This window comes from Pelodiscus sinensis, chromosome 6 (assembly GCF_052426305.1).
Source record: "Pelodiscus sinensis isolate ZL-2025 chromosome 6, ASM5242630v1, whole genome shotgun sequence".
Taxonomy (NCBI): Eukaryota; Metazoa; Chordata; order Testudines; family Trionychidae; genus Pelodiscus; species Pelodiscus sinensis.
In genome coordinates, this window is record NC_143057.1 from 28,696,328 (window position 1) to 28,719,116 (window position 22,789).

General features: G+C 39.3%; 1 protein-coding gene across 4 annotated transcripts in view; it reads right to left on the bottom strand.

Annotated features, from left to right (window-relative positions):
- KDM4C (lysine demethylase 4C) overlaps positions 1 to 22,789 on the bottom strand; it is a 397,703-nt gene that overhangs the window by 285,775 nt on the left and 89,139 nt on the right. For all 4 annotated transcript variants that reach the window (XM_075931603.2, XM_075931602.2, XM_075931604.2 and 1 more), the window contains exons 6-8: positions 15,350 to 15,399; positions 7,089 to 7,192; positions 1,591 to 1,728 (exon numbers count right to left, since the gene is read on the bottom strand). In XM_075931603.2, the coding sequence (XP_075787718.2) occupies positions 1,591 to 1,728; positions 7,089 to 7,192; positions 15,350 to 15,399 (292 nt within the window). The remainder of the gene's footprint in view (positions 1 to 1,590; positions 1,729 to 7,088; positions 7,193 to 15,349; positions 15,400 to 22,789) is intronic.

Sequence of the window (22,789 nt, forward strand, 5' to 3'; positions counted from 1 at the left end):
TTATGAAAAACTCAAGTCTTCTGAACCACTGAGCTACTGAATATACAGAATCTTTAAAAAAATCAGTATTACCAATCATGGGCTTATTAATTACCTATGATGAATGTAAGTTTTGTATTAAAAATGAAGACCTCACTGAACATTAAATGCTTACTGATGTTTCCACTCCTTTCATTACAGTAAGTATGTATGTATAGGCTACATGAGGCAATGGATCATTTTCAGGCCTTTCATCTTCTGAAACCCATTCAATCAATCTCATTCGCACTTATAGTCAATAGTGCCTAAAATCAAGAAGTTCTACTAATATCTAATATCCTCAAGGTCTTCTTCCAATTTCAAGTATTTAACCCTATACTCTTCCCACATTACTCTGTTGCAATGCCTCCTCCAATGTAAGCTTTTGAACTGTATCCACTCGTCAACTCATTATCTAGAGTAACATGTACTCTATTTGTACATCTATTTGCAGATGTTGTCAGTACACAATATCTCAGTCTGGAAAGTGGCACCACATTACATATTTATCAAAGCACACTAAACAGTGCTCTTCGAATCCAGACTTTTTAATAGTGGATCGATCATATAACACTGTGCAGCATTCATGACCTTCTGCTAAACAAAATATATACATTTTTAGTAGACTACCTTTGTGCTATAAGAACAGAATGTAAAAAATATGTGTAGTGTCTGCAAAATTTCAGGAAAAAGTAGTAGACACAAAAGCGGAGAGGAAATATATTTTATTGAACCAACTTCCGTTGGTCAGAGACACATGCTTTTGAGCTACACTGCGTAGCTATACTATGTAGTTCAAGCATGTATGTCTCTCTCAAACAGAACTTGGTCCAATAAACTATACTGCCTCAATCACCTTGTCTCTTGGGATTGACATATATGCAACTACACTGCATAAACTAAAACAGTAACATGAAACTGCTTTTTTGTAAAACATATTAGTGATTTTAAATTATGAAACATTCCCATCTTGGAGCATATTTAATTTATCACACAATATTACCAACATTTTTTAAAAAACACTATATATTAAAGTTTAATTCGCTCACTTAGGTCATTCCTTTTATTTAACGTTGTCCTCTTTTGAACAGGAATATTTCCCCTCTAGTCTGTGGCATGTTTTCTAAGACACATATAAAATTCTGTAAGAGAGCAAAATTGCTGTATACGATTTGAATAAGGGGATCTCCAAGCTGCCTCTAAGATTAAGATGTATAGGATTTCAGAAGAACAGAAAGTCATTGCGTGTGTCCCTTCCAAAAATAATTCTCAATTTATATGGCTTTCTATAAACCTAACTACATAAAAATGTCTCCTGAAAAAGAAAGATTTTTAACATACTATGTACATATTAAGTCGTACATAAAATCTACTACCATAACAACTATGTGTACTGCAAGTGTTATAACATGCTAGTAAATGCACAATACAAAATATTACTGAACTGACAAGATGAGGTACAAGATGACTTATTTGTTCTTCTCACTCTTCATCTTTTCGGTTTCCTGATTTTATTAAGGAATAACCAAAGGAGATACTTAATTGAGACATTAATTTTGTAGTACTACTTACCAGTTTAGCTACTTTACCATAATCAATCCATCTGATTGTGGCAAAGTTTGTTGATTCTGCACAGTTGAAACCATGGTTAAATCCTGCATGGTATCCATATGGGAAAGTTATCATAAATTCCCCTGCCTCCTGCGTGATCTACATAAGAAAAAACCACAAATAACATGTTAAAAAGAGCCTCTCTTGTTCAAGAAATGAAAATTATATTTGCAGATGTCAAAATAGACATTTACACATAGCACCCAATTTGGATTAAATACCAGAAGAACTGAATGAACCCGAGGAGATATTACCGACTACACTGTGAAATAAACATCTGGCCTACCAGTACTCCAACATCAGGGTAGGTCACAAATTCAGAAACTGTTCCAGGTAAGCAAATCACACTCCCTCTTCTACAAAAGCAGAGGCATCCTACAGGTTGAACCTCTCTAGTCCGGCACCCTTATCTGTCAACATTCATCATCTGGCATCATTTTAGTTAGCCAGATGTCCACTTATCATAGGTATAGCCAAGTTTCCTGCAGTCCCATAAAATTTGTTTGCAGGCACCAGTCCTGGCTCTCAATGTTCTGTGCTGTTATTTAGCTCTAATTTACCTCAAATGTCTTCTAAGAGCCCAGTAAACAGTAGAAGGGTTGGGAATGCTGCTAGACAATATTGACCTACGGTGGCCAAGCAAATTCTCTGGTCCCAAGGTTGCCAGACTAGAGAGGTTCAAACTGTATTAACAATATATGAGGGGGCAGTCAGTAGAGAACATAAGAGTTGAAGTGGCCAGACATGGTAGCAGCCATCAGTGAAGGTGTCTAAAGGCTGGGAACACAACTTCATCCACTGGCCTGAAGTAGCCGCTCTAGAATGGTGCCACAAATGGTTCCATGTAACTGAAGTAGAATAGAAGCAGATTTCTTCCTCTCTCTCTTTCCCATCTCCACACAACTTTTCAGTACCTGAACCATTCAATGCTAATTAGATTTCACAGTTATCACTGACAACATATTCAGAAGCCAGTGGGACTGAACACATAGAGGCTGAACCTCTAAAATCCGGGACTCTCTAGTCTGGCAACATCGATGGCCCTGTAGAACCATGGATAGGGCTGGACCAGAAAGCCCCCGCTGACCAGCTTCAGGGGCTGGGCTGGCAGTGGGGAGCACAGCCCCAGCAGTAGCAGTGGGGCTGGTGGCAGGGAGCAAACTCCCAGCCAGGCTAGAAGCTAGGAGTGCAACCCTGGCTCAGACCATCGTGGTGGGGAGGCAGCAGAGTCAGCAGCAAGGAGCATGGCACCGACCACTGCTGTGAGTAGAGCCCTGTGACCAGAGCTGGCACTGTGGAGTGGGACTGATGGCCAGGAGGGGAGCCTTGACCACCCCTGTTACGGAAAACTCTGTGGTTTGGGGCCTCTCAGTTCCCAAGAATGCCAAACTAGGGAGGTCCCACCTGTATAAATAAGGAGCTAATTTAGCTTTAATAATGTATGTCATTAATGTATAATACACAAACATATGCCATTTTTAGAAGTCTTCTTCAAGGAAGCAGAATCACACTCTGTGTAACATCACTTCTACAATTTTGCAATAACTAATAATGCTTAAGATCCATTACAGTATTCTAAATGCTGTCATGAATGCTCTAAATTTTGTGCAGTTAAAATATTTCTCCTAACACCAAATTAACACATTTTACTGACAGGTTTTGAGGGGTTTTTTAACCGTACTGAAGATACTGAAAGGATATTGCTACTGCACATGACTAGAACTCTACACAGATGTACAGTAGGGTGTGGAGAATGGCTTAGCATTTTAAAGCATGAAGCCTGGGAAAAGGTAATCAAATAGAACTGGGAAGTGAAGCTTTAACACCATATTATATGCAGTAAACGAAGTTTTATTCTGAAGATTACTTTTTCTTAGAAAATACAATGGAGAGTAAATCAGTGGAAAGAGACTGCAGCCCACTGATTCAATAGATTTGTTATAGCTAGGAAAAAACCAATGACATTATGAAAGATAAAACTCTATTTTGTATCATCGTTTTCATATAAACTGAATCCCCAAATACGTAAATTACAGTATCAGATAGTGAACAGCATGCAACATGCAAATACAGAAAACAGTAGAATAAAGTTAGTGATAGTGGACAGGATTCTCTTCTGCTAGTGGAGTAATCTGCATCTTTGTGTGCTATTTGGTCTGATAGTAGGGATGTAAAATCCAATTTAATTAGTTAACTGATTAAACATGATGTTTAACCAGTTAACTGATTAAAGGTGGGGAGGGGGAGAGATCAGCTTCTTCCTGCAACTCACCCAGGCTTACCATGGATAGGATCTGCTCTAGGCAGCCAGAGCAGCCCATGTTCATGGCAGTCCCCACACGGCTGGAGCAGAACCCTGACCGTGGTGCGTAGGGAGCAACTCCAGCCCCACCAATGAACGGGAATCAGTAAGCGTTACCCATTAAGGATGCTTACCAGTTAACCTTTCACATCCCTGTCTGCTACACTCAAGGGGATATTCATCAATGGAGGATGGACAGTTGAACTACTAGTTTCAATCCCCCAAAGTTCCCATCTGCTAGGGGCTTTTACTTTCTACTGGCAGCTCCATAGACCCAAGCCATCAGAGCCTCCAGCAAAGATGAACTCACTGGAGACTGCTAAGCAGATGGCCCAGCCACATCCTCCGTTCAACCAGCCAATAGGAGCTATTCCATGGTATTAGTAAACAAAGAGTAAAGAGGTGAATGAAAAGCCACATACTCCGTGCCAAGCCCTGCTTTTAATGTAGAAGATCAGAAAACAGGCCCCATGAACAATGCAATCAGTTGAGAAACTCACAAAAATGAAAAGGCACTATGTTAAGGCAACATTCAATATATAAAAGGAGGAATTTCAAAGTTAGTTTACATTTACACAGCCATCATAACTAGGTCATATTTCTGTAGAAATGTGTACAAATTGTAATGTCTTAAACTCTCAAATATTATACTAATAGATTTTGTATTGAAGTTCTTCATTTGAACCCCCACATACACACAACTTTTCCCACAATCATATGAACATAGTATGTGCATTCTATGTTTGTGTGCAACAAGAAACTCAAAGGAATGACACTCCAGATATTAGTATGTTCTCAATAATACCAAGATCACTGTACTTTTGTGCCAGAATGTCAAGGGAGGGTCAGATAAAATTAAAGAACAAAAATAATCATACTTTATATACAAATCTATAAACGATTTTATAGTTCCAGCATAAAACTTAAAGCAATTAGATGTTTTATATACATATAATGTGTGTGTAAGTATGTTATACACCAACACCCAGTGATTGTGACTGAAGTTTTCAAACAGTGTTTCAGAGATGTATAATAAAGAAATTTCTCAGTTCCTGTAATTTCCAAAATGTATCTGGTCATGCACCTCCCACCCCACTGATGACAGTTTAGCAGGTGTTCTATTGCAATAAGCAGCAGTTCAGCTGTCACCTGGTAGGCGTAGGCTGGCTTATCAGCATTCAGCACGTTTCCAGTTCTATCACAGCAAGCCATGAGAGATCACAGCCTGATTCTTTCTATTCTCAGTCTCACTGAATCCCATTAATTACAACTGCACTCCAGTACAGGCTGCCTCTTCCCAACACTAGGTGACAGAACTAAATGTATTCTGTTTAACTATTTCTAACACATTTTTAAAAATAGAAAATGAGAAAGTCCAAGACACTGAAATAAAGCAACAGACCTTATTGCTCTGAACTTGCCTACCTACCCTAAACATGCGCCTGACAACGTTACAAACAAATCTGCCAGCAAATTACTACACTTTATACTTCTACCATTTCCATACGCCAAAAACTATACTGTTCAGATTAATGTTCATTAAATTCAAAACAACAGATCTAAATTCTGTGATTTTATTTGACATATTATTGATAAACTACAGGAGTATGAAAAGAATCAGTAGATACATAAATATTTAAAAACTCAATAAAGCAACTACATTTCCAAATGATAATGATTCTTTCAGAAACAAACTACTTTTTTGTGTAATTTATCCAAGATAGCTCTATTTAAATGCATGCAGCATCTGTTTTTTATTCTAAATGCCTACTTCCTTCCACTTTTACAGATAGATTAACTAAAGCACAAGGTGAAGCACATTGCCAAAGGGCACATCAAACCGATGGCTTCATCCCACATGAAAGTCCACCAGTCTCCTAGGTTTTTTGCTTGAACTGTTACAGCAATAATATTGTTCATTTTAACTCAAAACATACACAATACAGCTGATCCAATGTTAGTAATAACACTTTCTTGATAATTAGTATGCTTTCAGTAGTCATTGTTGTCTAGCTGCTTATCTTTAAAATCACTAGATTAAAAAATAGAATTTGCAGGAGTATTCAAGAACATATAAAGTTGTTAATTTTTTCTACACTAACTCACTTTAAAAATATAACCTCCTTCTTTTATTATGTGCATGCCTTCTACGATGTATATATTCCGGATGGTAATGCAAATTAGACTAGAAAAACACAGGGTCCAACAGTCTTCATTGCTGGTGATATTATGATGGTGGAAAGGTTCAACTAAAATATGATTTCTCTTGACCTAATTTAATAATATCACACACATCTAAAAAGGAAAAGATTTGAAGCCCTATACTGCCATGCCTTTTAGAGAGCGAAAAAGTGAATAGCTGAGTATGTGTATATCCTACTAATACCTATAAGTAAATAGACCACAGATGTGAAAATAGAGACCCTAAAACAAAATGTAAGGTTGTTTTCTCTAATGGGCTTCTTCTGTAAGAATATTCACTGCCTCGCAGCCACATGAGGTGAAGACCTAGTCACAAGTGAGAAAACTTCTAACTGGAGAAGAGTTAGGACTATGGGGAGTAAAATCACGCAGGGAGGAAGAAACACTGAGTATTTAAATGTTTCTGCAAACAGCTAAGTATTTAATCCTTCTTAAACCCAAAAAGAGAAAATTTTAATCAGCTCAACTTTTTTTCATTTCTCCTGTTTTATATAAAATGTTCAGTTGCATACCATTTTTACTCAGTCACTATCAACCACCATAAAGATAAAAAAAATACTACATGCATTGAATTTCGTTAGAAAAATTAATGTCATTCAGAAAAGGATCATCTGATTATTATTTTTTCCAATATTTCTAACTACATCTAAGATGTACTAAAGTTTCATACTAAGAGGTTTATTTTCAGATTATTGCACCATGTATTTTCATCTGAAATGCCAATGAAAATTACACTGCATTATATACAAAAAAACGCAGTAAAGCATGTTCCATATAAACACTTCTTTAAAAAGTTTTACCTCAACACAACACAGCCTAATACAACTATTTAAGGAGTGTTATGAATGAATGGAGTAGTGCATTACAACAGTAATATGGAATCTGGGCCTGAATAAAAATATATCATTTTGCTTTGCTTTTGTAGCTTGTATGCTACAAATTAAATCTACTGTACCTTATCAAAGGGGATTCCATATTTTTTCAATATGGAAGGAGAAATCAGTGTCATCTTGTGGCGAAGAAAAGCATCACACCCTTGAGAGCTGCTTGGGAAGAATCCTAATAAGGCAAAATAAGCAGAGTCAGTTTTCTTCAATTAAAAGAAAAAACAGGAAACTTTAAACGTATTTTGTTTAAATCACAATAAAATATATGGTTGCATACTATGGTTGAAATTCTTTTTTCATCATTGTCAATTAATGCAATACTTATATAAAAACCAAAGCTTTTCCACATATAAGTTAGCATAATTTTCTGCAAGAATTTAGATTTAAAAAGGAGAGAAATAATTTTGTCCTCACTTGTTGGAATTTGTGCTTTTATAGTGTTTCCCGTTTACCAAGGGAAGACAATTACTCAAAGGAATTAAAATATTTTTCCATAACAAACAAGTTGACACACACATCATGTGTTGAATTTTCGATCGTTGCTCCCTTACATTGTGTTGTATAAAGTTAACTCCAATGTTTCAACCAGATGATATGCAGCTTGGAAGTTATGGAAGCAGCAGCTCAAGCCACTTCTTTACTGTGGCAATGGTTGATGCTCATTGTTTGGCTGAAGGTGTTTCCTCCCAATCTGGCCGATAGCCAGTACTGAATATTTGTGCCACGTGCCTCCTGATGAGACAGTGTTGTAATGTCTTCAGCAATCCACTGATGTAATATTGTGGCTCAGTACATGACAATATTTTGTTGAAGGTTAATTCAAACCTCTCCCCCAAATCTGAAATGCAGATAGATCAGTGGTAAATTCCAGCAACAAAGCCTGAGCTGCTTCCTGAAGCTCCCTTGGCTTGAAATGGTGAACTGCAGCCAATGGGAGCTGTGAGGCTCTGTGACTAGGGACATCTAAATAAACAAAGCATTGTGGGCCTGCCAGCAGCTTTCCCAGCCCCATGACCCGACACTGAAAACTACTGCTCTACTGCAAAGAAAAAAGTATAAGACAATGAAACAGGTTGGGAGGGGTAGATAAAATATTACAGTTTGTAAACTTTGTCATAATGGGGTACTTACAAAAATAAATAAAAACAAATCTCTATTTTATTAGATAAATGTCTTGTAGAGACAAAACACATTTTATTTTTGTCATATTCACATAATAAAAGTAACTTATTTTTCCCAATGATAACCACATTCTGATTTGTTTTCTCTCAGGCCATGTCTAGACTATGTGGGTTTTCCGGGATACCTCCGCTGCATCCAGGGAACACATCTGCTCTTCCGCTTTTTTTTGCGTAAGAGCAGACATGCTCTTTTGGAAGCCCTGTCTTCCTCATTCCACAAGGAAGAAGGACTCTTCCAAAAGAAGAGGTTTTTCCGAAATTTGGCCCAGCGTAGATGGGCCAAATTTCAGAAAAGCGTCTTCCAACAAAACTATCGGAAAAAGGTATGCAAATTGCGGAGCTCAATTTGCGTACCTTTTTCCAATAAAACCACGTAGTCTAGACATAACCCCATGTACAAGTATGAAAAGGGAAATAATAGATAAACAAGTTAAGACAAGTTATCATTTAATAACAAAAATCTGCTCACCAACCCATGCAGGAAAGAGAAAAGAAAGTGCTTACCACTAAACTCCTGTGCTACACTCCACATTTTTCTTTAAGGGGGTGTACATTAATGAGAAGATATGCCAATACTAAATGTTATTTCTTAGCTGTTTGTTTTAAATGAACCCATCAAACTTAAAATCTGTAGGTTTGTGCTACGTTACATGAATTACATTTTAAATTAAAATCAATGACGAAAGAAAAATCTATTCAATTCTCCTTCAATATGGATTTGTAATCAGGGCCCAAACAAATGTGATGACTGGTCATAAGTTAACTTAAATTGGAAAACCACTGAAGTAAGGTAATATGCACAAATTTAAGTACTTCATCAATTTAGAATTTATAATCTTCTACATATTTATTTTAGAGAGTTTGTGCTTCTGTCTGTGAGTCCATCCATTTATCCGTATGCAAGTCCATTTGTTCAAAAATTCTTCCTAAATGGTAAGATCTAGGACTATCAAATTTGGTATACAGATTCCTCTTGTCTTTACTTAAAGCAAAGTCAGGGTTAGGATATGCCAGGAAAATGGGATGTGCCTAGAATGGAATTGTTTTCTACAACATGGAAAGGGAGGGGTTGTTCGGAGGTACAGCTATACTTCAGAGTGACCACTGAGGGATGACCACAGGAGGGCAGCCACACCAGAAGACAGTGGACAGCTAGGAATGAGTCTATCCACATTGCCAGCCATCAGACCGAGTGAATGGCACCCCTATCCCAAATAGCGCTCAACAGGGGTGAAAGCTTCCCCTCCCATCAGCCCAGCCACCATACCCCCCCCAGGACCATCCCTGGTATGGGCAATACAGCCCAGCCCCTCCAAGAGACCAGGACCCACTGCTCAGCCCACCTGGGGAGATGCCCTCCCCTGAGAAGAAGTTAGGAGCCTGACTGTAGTTCCTGTCCTGAATACATGCCCCACACCCTAGAAGTCGGAGAGAAACCAAGAACCACGTACAGGAGATGTCCCCACCTCCAAGGAGAGGCCTGGAACCATGACCCAGACGCCCCCCTGGGAAAGCCCTCCCCCCGCCCCCCGAAGTCTAAGCTGGAAACGATGACCCACCCCCATCCACCCAGAGGTGACACCACTCCAAGAAGAAGGCAGCACTGTGGACCAGTTTTCCCCTTGGAGGAGATTTCCGCCCCCAACCCCCACCGAGGAGAGGGGCCAGGAACCATGGTCCAGACACCTCCCCTCCACCATGGAGGAGACGTTGGGGCCCAGAACCAATGCCCCCCCCAGGAATATGTGGGCCTGGACAATGCAGACCTGCCCCCCACACCCCACCCTTGGAGTAGCACCTTCTTTGCCACTGTAGGCAACTATGGTAACCGCCTGCAGATCTCTCAGCCCTCTGCCCCAACCCACTGCCCTGATTCCTGCACCCACCCCTGCCTTAAGCCCCACCACATACCCAACCCTGTACCCTGCACTTATTCCCCCACACCTCTCAGCCCCCTGCTCTCACTCCTGTATCCCTGCTGTGAGCCCTCAACCTCTGCCCTTGAGCACCCTCCACCTCCTGCCCTGAGCCCTCCCAATCTTCCCAGCCCCCTGCCACCATTCCTGATCCCCAAACCCCCTGCCCTAACTCTGGCACCCCATAGGAGATACCCCCTAACTCTGGCACGCACCCATACTCAATCCCCTGCCCTGACTCCTGCACCCCATGCCCCCTGCTCTGAACCATCCACACCTCCCAGCCCCTGGCCTGACTCCCTTAATCACAATCCAAGCCTTCACACACACCCCCAAGCACCCAGACAACACTGGATAAATCCTCTAGTGAACCTGTTAAACACAGTTAGAGAACCTATGGCTCACAGGCTGGATCCAGAATCCCGGTCCCCCCCTCAGTGGGGTAAGCTTGCACTTCGACCTCCAGCCCTGCAGCAAGTCAGTGTGCTCTTCCTTGGTGTGCTCTTCCTTCCTCCCCTTGCCCCCCGCAGGGCTGGAGCACAAGCACCAACTTTCCCTGATGCTGGAAGAAGCTTTGAGATTGTTGGGAGCCAGGGCACTGAATAGTGATTTGGGGGAGGGGGTTTATTTGTTGAGATCCAGGTCAAGGGGTTGTGAGGGTGTTGGGGGGGGGTTGTTTGTTTTCTTTTACTTGTTGGGAGCCAAAGTAATGAGTCAGGGGGTTAATGAGTTTGGGGGGAGTGCATTGTTGCTGGAGTGTTTGGGGGTTTTTTAGCTCCTCACTTGTGTGTGGCCCCCAAATGACTTTTCTGTGGGTCAGCAACCCCCTGCCATTGAAAAGAAGTTCCCCACCCTTTCTCTAAAACTATGTATCAATTAACCAAAATTATTGTGTACAATGTAAAATACTTCAAAATTAAATTAATTTGAAACTAAAGACAATATTTTCAAAAACAGATTATATCCATACTAGAAGATTTATCTGGCATTATGAGAGTCCTTAACTCAATTAGGTTTTATTTTTCTCTCACTCACTCTGGAACAGCTGGGGGCCAGAGAAATGCCTCTCCATAGCCGCTGCATGTTTCCCAACTGGGGGGCCGGACAGACACACAGATAGACACACAAACTCACTCACCTCCTGAAATATATAGTAGGTAGCTGACCCTTTCACAACCTCTGACCCCTGCTGCCCCAATAGGGTTATAGCTGTCCCAGTCCTCGTGTCTGGCCCCTTGTTGCTCCCCATGGACATCCTACAGTATAACTGTCCCTCCTACCAGACCCTTCCCTTTCCATTTTATGAGAAAACAATCAAATTCCAGGCACATGCCATTGTCCTGGCACAACCAAACCCTTACTTTGATTTATGCTAGGATTAGAAGTTATCTGAATCTGAATACTGAATCTGTGGTCCTAATTTTACCATTTAGGAAGAATTTTTGAACAAACAGACTCACAGATGGATAGACAAACAGACAGACAGATGCACAAACTATCCACAATATATATTAGAAGATTTAGGAATCTAAAGAAAGAAACCCAATTTTTAAAAAAATGCTGAGTATCTAATGAACAAAAATGCTCAGCCCTGTTTAGGTGTATAAAAATAAATTTAGATGAACAACTTTAGACTCTTATTTCTTAAAATCTTGTCTCAAATAAGTACTCTGCTCCAACAAGGACTCCTAATGGATTCTCCACTAAAGTGGCTACTGCTATAGCGAACTAGCCACACTCAACCAGACAATAACCACATGTGGCTAGTAGCTAGCGTGTTGGACATCACAGACTTACAGCATATCACATTTTGCTTTTAGTCCCTTTGCATAACATAATTGAACATCACAGATAGATGCTGTGGATTTCTAAAATAGCATAAACAATTAAGCAATCTATTTAAAGAACCTATAAATCTTCTTGTGTCATTTATTATTTGCTGCTCAGATGCTCTTTTCCCTTCATTTTCTAACCAACTTTGTCAAACAAAAATCCTTAAGAATTCTATTGTATTAGAGATGAACATAACAAGTTTAAAAATTGCAATAACAACTCACTTGAGATTTTTATTACATTTACGTCTACATAAAATTGAAAAAAACTACATAAATGAGAAAGCAGCTGAAGGGCGAAATCAAACTGCTGCCTTTATTAGATGCAAGTCTAATGTCTTTCAGATAAAATATTTGTAGGTGCCACAGTCAATCAAGATTTCAATGGGAACCAAAGATGAAAGCATTCATGCATAAAAGGCAAGTGTGATAATTATGATGTGCAGACAAGATAATGGAAAATATCCTGGCCTTTCTTCAATCTTATGTATCAAGTACTGCCTTGACCTAGACAACATATAATGCTTCATCACATTTAATGCATTATTTTAATTATTTAGGAGAATTCAATTAATTCAGTAGGCATCTGGTCAGCAAGACTAAACCTCTGAATCATGCAGCTTTTTTAGCTGCTGCATTTCTGCAAAAAAATGTGTCACACAAAACCAGTTTTGAATAAACATGTAATTAAGTCTGAAGTCCCCATCATCCTCTAAGTTTATTAACCTTTACTGATTAGATAAATTGCAGCCATGTGGCTGACATGACATTTTCATCATTTTAAAATAGCTTACTTTCAAATCTGACCATGTTTTAATGGGCAGTAACTACAGCATGAATATCACAAATGCCTCTTCCTCAAATTCTACTAGCAACAAAATAATAAGGAATTACGGAGCAAAGAAATTATGTGAATATATATTCAGAGGGAGTAAAAAGTTCATTACATGTGTATGTAAGGATTATAGTAATCACCTTCTATGTTCTACTCTAACCTACTACCCAGACCAAGGGACTCATCCACTTAAACATTCACGACAATAGTTTGTCCCTGTCTGAAGTTAAAGATTACAATTACGTCTGTATTATTAATGTAATGTATTCAGCTATTAAAATTTCTCAGCTTTATAGCGATTAGTATTCCAAAGTTTTCATAATAGAACTACAAGTATGAAACTAAATAGACTCTATAATTGTCCATATGATTTTAAAAGAGACTAGTTCTTGGATTTAATTTTTAAATTTGATACAGAATTGAACTATATGAAATAAGTGAAAAATGTGGTGAGACAGTCACCTTTAACATCTGCCAAACTAATAGCCAATACCAAATTATATATTGCTATGTATAAACGCCTTAGGTAATCTACAGGTCTTTTAGGACCTAATCCAAAAACCACTGTAGTCGTCAAGAGTTTTCCCAGCATTGCCATATAAGCTGTGAATCAAGCCTTAAGATAAAACCCAAGACAAGAGGAAACAAACTGCAAAGTCTTCACCTTCCCTGTCTCCACCATTTAAAAAAGCTGAATTTTGGATTTTAAAAGCTAATCCCACCACACAGAGCTAGATTAATTTTTTTCAGTAAATAAACTATTCACTGAAACATGCAGTTTTGGCAACCCAAAACCATGTGTGAATTCTTGTTGAGGAAGCAACAGAGGAAACACCAGCACCAGCCTTCCTTCTAACCTTTAGCCTGATCGTAGACCTGAGTTCAATTCCCTACTCTTCCCAATGAGAACCTAAACCTGTATCTCCCACATCCCAGGTATAAATGCCCCAATTACCAGCGATAGTATCATACTTGTTCTCTTTCCCTGGCTCAGTGACACAAGGTGGGTGAAATAACATCTTTTATTGAACCAACTTCAAGAGACCAACAGAAGTTGGTTCAATAAAAGACATTACTTCACCAGCTTTACTTATATCTTGACACCAGCACAGTTACCACTCAGCAAACAACAATTATTAATATTCATGATAGTAATTCAAAGACGCTCATAATAACTGTGAATAGTGATTAGGCTAGGGAAACAGAGTGAGAATGAGTCTACAGTTATGTTCTGTGTAGCTCAAAGCTTGTCTCTCACATGGATGGAATCTTCAAAGATTTTACCTATTTAAATCAAAGAAGTCTCCACTGAGCATGTGCCAACTGCATTTTTTTTTTTATAAAAGCTTACAAATTGGGCAAATTTTCACAGGGACTGCAAAGGGCACATCCCTGTCACAAAGGCCACTCCACTGCACCCTAATATATTTCAAGTCTCTGCTCAAGCATCTGGATGCATTAGAGCAGTGTTTCCCAACTAGGGTTCCGCGGAACCCTGGGGTTCCGTGGACCATCATCAGGGCTTCCACGAGAAATCACAGAATAAATAACACTGGGTGGGGCCTGGAGCGTCTGTCATGCCCTTTGCCTCCTGCCCTGGCGCTCAGCTGACTTCTGCGCCACTCAGCCGGGCCGCTGCGCAGGAGCAAGCAGCCATTTGGGCTCTGTGAGTGAGAGGCAAGAGGAGGAGGAGAAGAGAAAGAGAGACAGGAAAAATGCACCAATTTTTTTTCTTACAATGTAAGCTGACATATATAACAGCTCTTTACAAATAAATTTTCATGAAAAAAAGTTAGCAGTAATTGAATTGCGCTCTCCGCTGTCAACTTTTTCTGGCCAAGCAAACATTTTCATAGGTAGGGGTTCCTCGGGATATGAAACATTATTTTAGGGGTTTCTCCGAAAAAGGTTGGGAATCACTGCATTAGAGGGTTTTTATTTAAAAGTCTCAAGACTTTTTTTTAAATCATAGGCTAAACAATTTATACTTCCCTAGCCTTATTATTATAAATGGCTCTACATTTAGGCTTTTTTTTTTATTTCAAACAAACACAACAACAAGCCTGAGGCAGACATCAAACATGGAAAATTTCAGACTAAATGGTAAATGTTTTGCTAAGTTATAAATAACTAAACAAAGGATCTTAAAATGGAAAGTATCAGGCAACCTAATTAAAACATCCTGAAGTACATTTCAAAGTTAACTGGTGAAAATATCCTCTCAACAAGCATTAGATCATGTAGTAGCCGTCCCAGAAATTAGTCTAATTATTTGTAAACTGGAGACAAAACAAGACTCTACAATTTAGGAAAAAATCAAGAGTAAGATTATGTTTTAAGAATCAAGCTTCAATTGCTTTTAAATTACTCACACACACACACAAACACACAAAGGTTTTTAAATAGTATTCAATCTACCATGTTTCAGGCATTTTGGATAACACCATTATAAAAAGGATGAACCATCCTAAAACATGAGAGCTGAAATTGTAAAAGTTATTTTATCTGAAATCAAAAACCTTTGAAATAAACATCTTTGGTTAAAAAAATGTTGAAAAATATTACCTTGAGCTAGTCTTTCAAGCCGTTTTCCATGTTCTGGAGGGATAGCATACCTAAAATTTACACAAAGAAAAGGAACGTTTTAGTGCTACAATTATCAAACAATAATAATTCCTCATGGACAAAATATCTGAAAGAAAAGAAACCAAATATAGTTATTATAAACATTGTAAAAACAACCCGAGGAAAAACTAGGAGTTGATTTACTTTTAAGAAAATAAAGTGCTTTCTTTTAGTTTTAAAAATTGATTAGTATAATATAAACTGTAGTTTAAGAATGTTTTAGTCACCAATGCTATTTTCAATTCCTAGACTTTAGCAATATCTGTATATCGGTATACAGTTATTCCAATTAAATGAAATGCAGATATTTATTTTGACTTTTATTTCCAAATATGTCAAACACATGCACCAAGGCAGCATATATATGTTCTTTATAGCTGAGTTGCAGGAATGAGACAGTTAATTGTAGTCATAAAGCACTGCATTTAAATCAATTTATATTTCAAAGAAATATGCATTTGATAAATTCAATAATTATCACATGACCTCTATGAAAATAATTTATAAATATTTCAATCTTTGATGTCAAGAAATGTTTAACTTTAATGAAAGTCTAGTCACAACAGATTTGTGCAAATGAAAAGCGTTGGTAATATCACATTCTTTTATAGTATTTATTGCAATTTGAAAATTCTAGATTACTGTAACACAGGAAGGTTATTCTTTCCTTACCTAATTTAGGAACACATGGTATACAGGCAGTCCCCGGGTTACATGGATCCGACTTACATCGGATCCCTACTTACAAACGGGGTGAGGCAACCCTTCACTAGCTGCTTCCCCCCAGCAGACCAGGGAGATGCGAAGCTAGCGCCCCCCACAGCAGACCAGGGAGACATGGAGCAGCTTTTCTCAGCAGACACCTCAGCTTGAGAATAAAGGACTGAGGGAAGTGAGGTGTGGGAGAATAGAACTGAGCTCTGGAGAAATGTTTGTCTAGAGTTTCCCCTACAATATGTACCAGTTCCGACTTACATACAAATTCAACTTAAGAACAAACCTACAGTCCCTATCTTGTACGTAACCCGGGGACTGCCTGTAATATAAAAAAGAATTAGCATTTTGTTATTTACTCCACAAATTTACCATACATAAAAATTAGCTTGTAATTTTTAGATTCAATAGCATATGTGATATGTGTGCACAATAACCTTCTATTTCAGCTTATATGTTCATGGCAGAGTTGGGTTGCATTTGATATTTTCTATATAGAATAAACTTGAGGTCTTGATCAGGTGAAAATCAGCATGTATGTATTTATTGGCCTATGCAATATATATGAATGTTTTCAAACTGGACCAACAATCAAACTATACAAGTACTTTGAAAGCAGGCATTACATTGGCAAATAATAGAAAAAATGTGAACTGCCAGTTGACTTTCTGATCACTGATCCAGGATCATCTCTTGGAAAAGTTCATTAACCATGAAAGTATGAACAGTGGTTCCCTTAAAATGTTCTAATCACTATCATGCAAATTACTGACTCATAAATGTGGGTGTCACTTCCATCCATAAATAATTCAACTATAGGATTGTCTCATGTGTTATTTGTACCTCCCTGGTCCAGCATCCTTGGGACCTGAGCAGTCCTGAGCTAGGGAATTTGCCAGATCAGAGGAATTCAGGCCTTGCGATCTCCTGAGGCTCCCCACCTGGCCACAGCCACAGTCAGTGAGCTATCCCCAGCCTGCCAGCTAGGCTCTGCTGCCCCCAGCCCACAGATGTTGCCAGACCAAAGCCAAAGAGATTTAATCTGTAGAACAACAACAATTCCAGGTAATATGGCTCAGTGGCTTCAACTTAATTGGGAACAGCAATCATGGCGGGGGGAAAGTGGGGAACTAAGCAGCCCATTACAAAGTGGGGAAAGCATTGCTTAACTGACCTCAGGTAACTCCTTGATCTAAATTAAAACGTAAATCACCTAATCTCAACATCTAAAGTGTGCTACACTGTTCCCAGACTGAATCAGCTCTCAGGCTCACAGGTCTGTCGGTCTGACTTGGATCATGAGTTGTTAAAACTTTACCATGCAATTAGAGTCAAATCCAAGCAAAATCGTGGCAACTTCTCTCGCTGAGTTTTGTCAATACTTGTGATATAACAACGTAATCTATGTAACTTCAACCCATCTGACTTCCTTCCTCAATTGATACTTAAATTAATTTTATATTTTAATGATCCTGGTAAGGACTATCCAGTCCACAAATGAAAACCAGCAAGCTCCTGACTATGTAATAATTCATTCCCTAATTCATAAAGGGAACAGAACCACACACAGCACATAATTTACAAGCTTCGCAACCTCACAAATAATTGATAACCAAATTATAAAATTTACATTACTACATATTTTTTATTACATTTTGCTCCAGTATCGTCTGTAAGACATTTACAATAAATGTTCTTCAGACTTGAAAAATATTACTCTCAACTCATGTTTCCATTTAAAGGTGAAAACCTGTTGGGGAGGAAAGGGGTTTTAAATGCTGATGGGCTATGCTTCTTTTAATATGAACATTAGCAAACATTTTGCATCAGAAGGCAAGCCCTCACACAGCAACTGCCTGATATCATTGTTATAGGAATAGTAAGATGCTTTATGTACAAATATAGGAATGCTATTTGATGCTAATTTCTAATGTATGCAGCTATTTAAGTATAGAATATCTATATTATTGGAGAATTAATTACTTACTGTCAATGCTCAAACAATTTACAATTCATGCAGGAGGATGAGAAAAATTATCTTTCAAAAAATTGTCACATACAAGCAACAACTTAAGCTCAAGTCCTTCTATAAGTTATGTATATATTAAAAACTGTTTTGAGAAATATTAACACACATAAAAACAGTTGTGAGGACTTTTTCTAAACAGAACTTCATTTCCTGTCAATCCCTGATAAAATAAAAAGAATATCTCACAAAAGACACTACATAAAAAATACTTAACATTAACTTAAGAAGTTATCTGGATATTTTCTGCCACAAGAATTGAAGCAGTCAGAGAAACTGCATATGCATAAAACAATTCTTGTTCAGGAGCTGAAAGCATTACCTAAACCAAACCCAAAAGCATGGAGTCAATGATAGATTACAACAATCAATTGGAATCTAAACATGCCTGAAAAGAAGAATATTTACCTCCAACTTCATGAAAATAAGGCGAAGGTTATAAATAATTGTGAAACGACCCCACACTCACATCCCCTGCTACTCTGCTTCGACAGCAAGTATTGCACAACTAATCCTGTTCATCACTACAAGCAAGCTGCTACACACAGATAAGAAAAACAGAGAAGACTTAAGAAGAAACAAGGAAACCTCCCAAAAACATAAACATGGATTTGTGAGAGGAGGTTAACTGAGGCAATGCCAAGAAATTAGATTTAAAACTCTTGTAATGAGTTTGTTAGAATACTGAAATGGTGTTATGACATAAAATTCTTAACAGTTTCTCCTATTAATCACTTATGGTTAGGCCACGTACACTGGAGAGGACATGGGTTAAACACTGGAAAACAGAGAAACAATGGGATCTAACTATATTTAACATTCTGCACATTGATTAAACCTCAAGATAGCTCCTTCAGTGGCTTCTTCTGCATTTTTTAAATATTTTATTTGGTTTAATAGCATGTACCTAAGATTGCTTACTTTGTCAACATGTCCTCAAAAAAAGTTATTTTGCCCACTTATACACATTCTTAGATATCAAAAGGATATATTAAAGAATGGAGTCAGAATCATTTTGGAAACAATATACTTTGGTCTTAATATAAAAAGAGCAAAGATCACCTCAGAGGTGTTCGCATTCAGGGTTGTAATCTCTGTTAAGAACACTCTACAATGAGAGTAAAGACAAGATAGAAATAACCAATTCATCATTTGTGTTTGTTAATGTTTTCTTATTAATTATTAAATAATAAAACAGTTATCACTAATAATTGGGATTACAGGCAGTCCCCGAGTTACGCGGATCCGACTTATGTCGGATCCTCAGTTACGAACGGGGCCGTTCCTCTCCCTGGTCTCCAGCAGACCAGGGAGAGGAAGCAAAGCAGCGGAACACGTGGGCAGCGGACAGGGCTGTCAGCTGCCCACACGCTCCGAGGCTTGGCTCTGCTTTGCCCCCCCCCCCCCCCATCTCCCTGGTCTGCAGTCCAGGGAGACGGGGGGGCAAAGCAGAGCAAAGCCGCGGAGCACGCGGGCAGCGGACAGCCCCGACGCGTCGGGGCTGTCCGCTGCCCGCGTGTTCTGCTGCTTTGCTCCCCGTCCCCCTGGTCTGCAGACCAGGGGGACGGGGAGCAAAGCAGAGCAAAGCCATGGAGCCCGAGGGCAGCAGGATAGCCACGGCGCGTCTGGGCTGTCCCGCTGCCCCTGTGCTCCATGGCTTTGCTCCCGACACCTGTGGTACAGCAGCTGGGGCGCTGCCAGTTGGTCCCGTAGCGCCGCTCTGGGCGCTACTGGACCAACCGGGCAGCACCCCAGCTGTTCTGCCCCAGGCGTCCTGATTCAGCCACTGCTGGTCAGATTCAGCAGCGGCTGAATTAGGACGCCTGGGGCAGAGCAGCTTGGGTGTTGCTGGGTTGGTCCAGTAGCGCCGAGGAGCGGTGACGCTACTGGACCAACCCAGCAGCACCCCAGCTGCTCTGCCCCAGGCGTCCCCAAGTCAGCCGCTGCTGAAACTGACCAGTGGCTGACTACAGGAAGCCCCTGCCCCGGGCTTCCTGGAATCAGCCGCTGATCAGTTTCAGCAGCAGCTGACTTGGGGATACCTGGGGTTCTTAAGTTGAATCTGTATGTAAGTCAGAACTGGCGTCCAGATTCAGCCACTGTTGAAACTGATCAGTTTCAGCAGCGGCTGAATCTGGACGCCAGTTCCGACTTACATACAGATTCAACTTAAGAACAAACCTACAGTCCCTATCTTGTACGTAACCCGGGGACTGCCTGTATTTTGCTTGATGTTGATCATGGTGTGCCCTAACAAACCCTGTAACGAGATAAAGGGAGTCATACCACTGAGTTACCAATAAGTGAAACAATTAATAAGAGCTAGCCTATCATTTTCTTTAAATCAAATATACATATTACTTTTTAAAGTAAAATTATGTGGAGTCCAACAATTTAAAATTGCTCATTTCAATTCCACAAACTCAGTGAAATGACACACTTTCTCATGGTAAATTTAAACTACACTTAAATATTTTGCTAAATTGGGTCATCAAGTAAAATCCATACATGGGTCCTGTCAGTGGGTCTTTGCAGAAGTAGCATATTCAGCCAGTCAAATGGCTTATTTTAAGACAGAGAGTCATAACTGTCCAGTCAACCCTGAGACCAGATAGTCCTATTCAGCTGAGTTAAATCAGCATGCCTCTGACACTTATTGTAGGACATTTCTCAAAATGACAACCACTAAAATCAAGTCAGAATCGACCTGGACGCCTAAAGTCAAGACGGTAATCAAAATAGTGAATTTATTATTAAGTTTCTTGTGACAATACAGGAAAATAATGAGTTATGCTACTGGGAAGCAGGATACACTATGGGATACAATATTCCTTTCTAGCACTAGTAATTCACAAGATACTGGATGTAGAATCTATCACTAGACTCTTAGGCTAGAAGCTCCTTTTTGGCATTGCTCTCAGACTACCTACAGCAAGTACTAGACCACTGAAACTATGTAATTTTCCATCTCTTTCATACATGCACGACTAGCATTAGTGCACTTTGAATGGGTTTTTGTTTCAAATGTCAAGTGGGAAGCATAGAAACAAAACTGTCTGTGATACTTTGGACATGTTAGTAGTCTGTGCATGGTAAATGTGATTCCCATGGAAGGTTCTTCTCCCCTCCTCCCAGTCCACTTATGTGCCAAGCTAGTATCTTTTTCCAGTTTGGAGATCTTAAAAATCACTTACGCCCAAAGCCTGACTACATTCACTTCTGTGACATATTTGGCAGCTTTATTTCTATTTCTAAATATTAAGGACTTGAAAACAAATGATAGTTTAACCGAAAAAGCACAGTAAATGAACAGGCCCTAGAGGTTAAAACTAAGGTCACTATTCCTGACTTCTTCCAACCACAAGCCTTCATTCACATACACACTTAACCCACTCCCGAGTGGGCCCCATTAAAATATAAGAAGATTCTTCCATCAAAATGGCCAGCTTCCTCAAGTTACAATAGTGGAAACAGAGCTTCAGAAGTATTATAAATGGAAACAAACCACAGGGAGACTTTCAACGTTATTCTGCTCACTTATTACAGCTTTAGCAGCATCTCATTATCTTCCTAAAATGGAATCTCTTTCTCTCTGTGTTTGTTGCTTATATGTCTCTGTCCTCTATTCCACATTACACACATACAAAAATGTGTATACTATAATTTAAAATGTACGCTCACATCTTTCAGAGCCCAAGGCAGACAATATATAGTAAAGTTATTGTATATAGTGCTGTATGTTGTATCGTATATCACTGAAGTACAAACTTCATAAAGTACAACCAAAATTGTTGGTACTTTACAGAAAACTAAAGTCCCCATTAAAGAAAAGATTCTCTGATTAAACCAAGACCATTAAAACAGGAAGAACATATTTGCAAAGTGTCTGGTGTACCCAATGAAACACAGCATTTAAGCTCTCACATTTAGCATGGAGATACTGTTAGAGCAGAAGTGGGCAATAAAAAAAAAAAAAAAAAAAAAAAACGGCAGCCACTGCGATGTTTACCTGCACTTCCACAGGTATCGGAGGATCACAGCAAGGTCAATGCCAGCTACACCCTCAGGCCAGCTCATCAACTGTGGAGCCTCACCCTTCCCAGCTATCCAGCCTATGAGGATGCTAAGCTCCCAAGAGGGCAGAGCAAAAAGGGGGGGAGGGGAGACCTTCAAAGGAGCCACCGTGTTCTCTTCCCCCCCCCCCCCCCCCCAATACCACAGACAAAGGGAAAGGGCCTTTTTTATTGTATGGTAATTGATCTGACCCTTTAAAAAAATATTTCAACTTCCTGTGTCAGACCTAACTTGGGAGCATTACCACAAAGTTGCTATCATAGTGCTTTGTCTTTTCTAAATTTAGGGTGCAATCCTGCTACTGGGGAAAGGAGCATATTTAGAGACAAAACAAAAAAAGCACATAAAGGCAGAAGTGAACTTTAATTACTGATAAGGTTATTTTAATTCATTTATTTTTGTGAGTTCAGGATACTGTGTATATCAATGTGTTTGAAAAACAGATATAAGTTAAAGCTGAAGAGCCACTAATTCATAACTGGGGCCAGGCTGCTCCACTTCCCATCACCAGGAAGATGACTGGGAGATGGCAGAAGAGTGGAGCAGGGTGCTGTAGTGAATGGGGG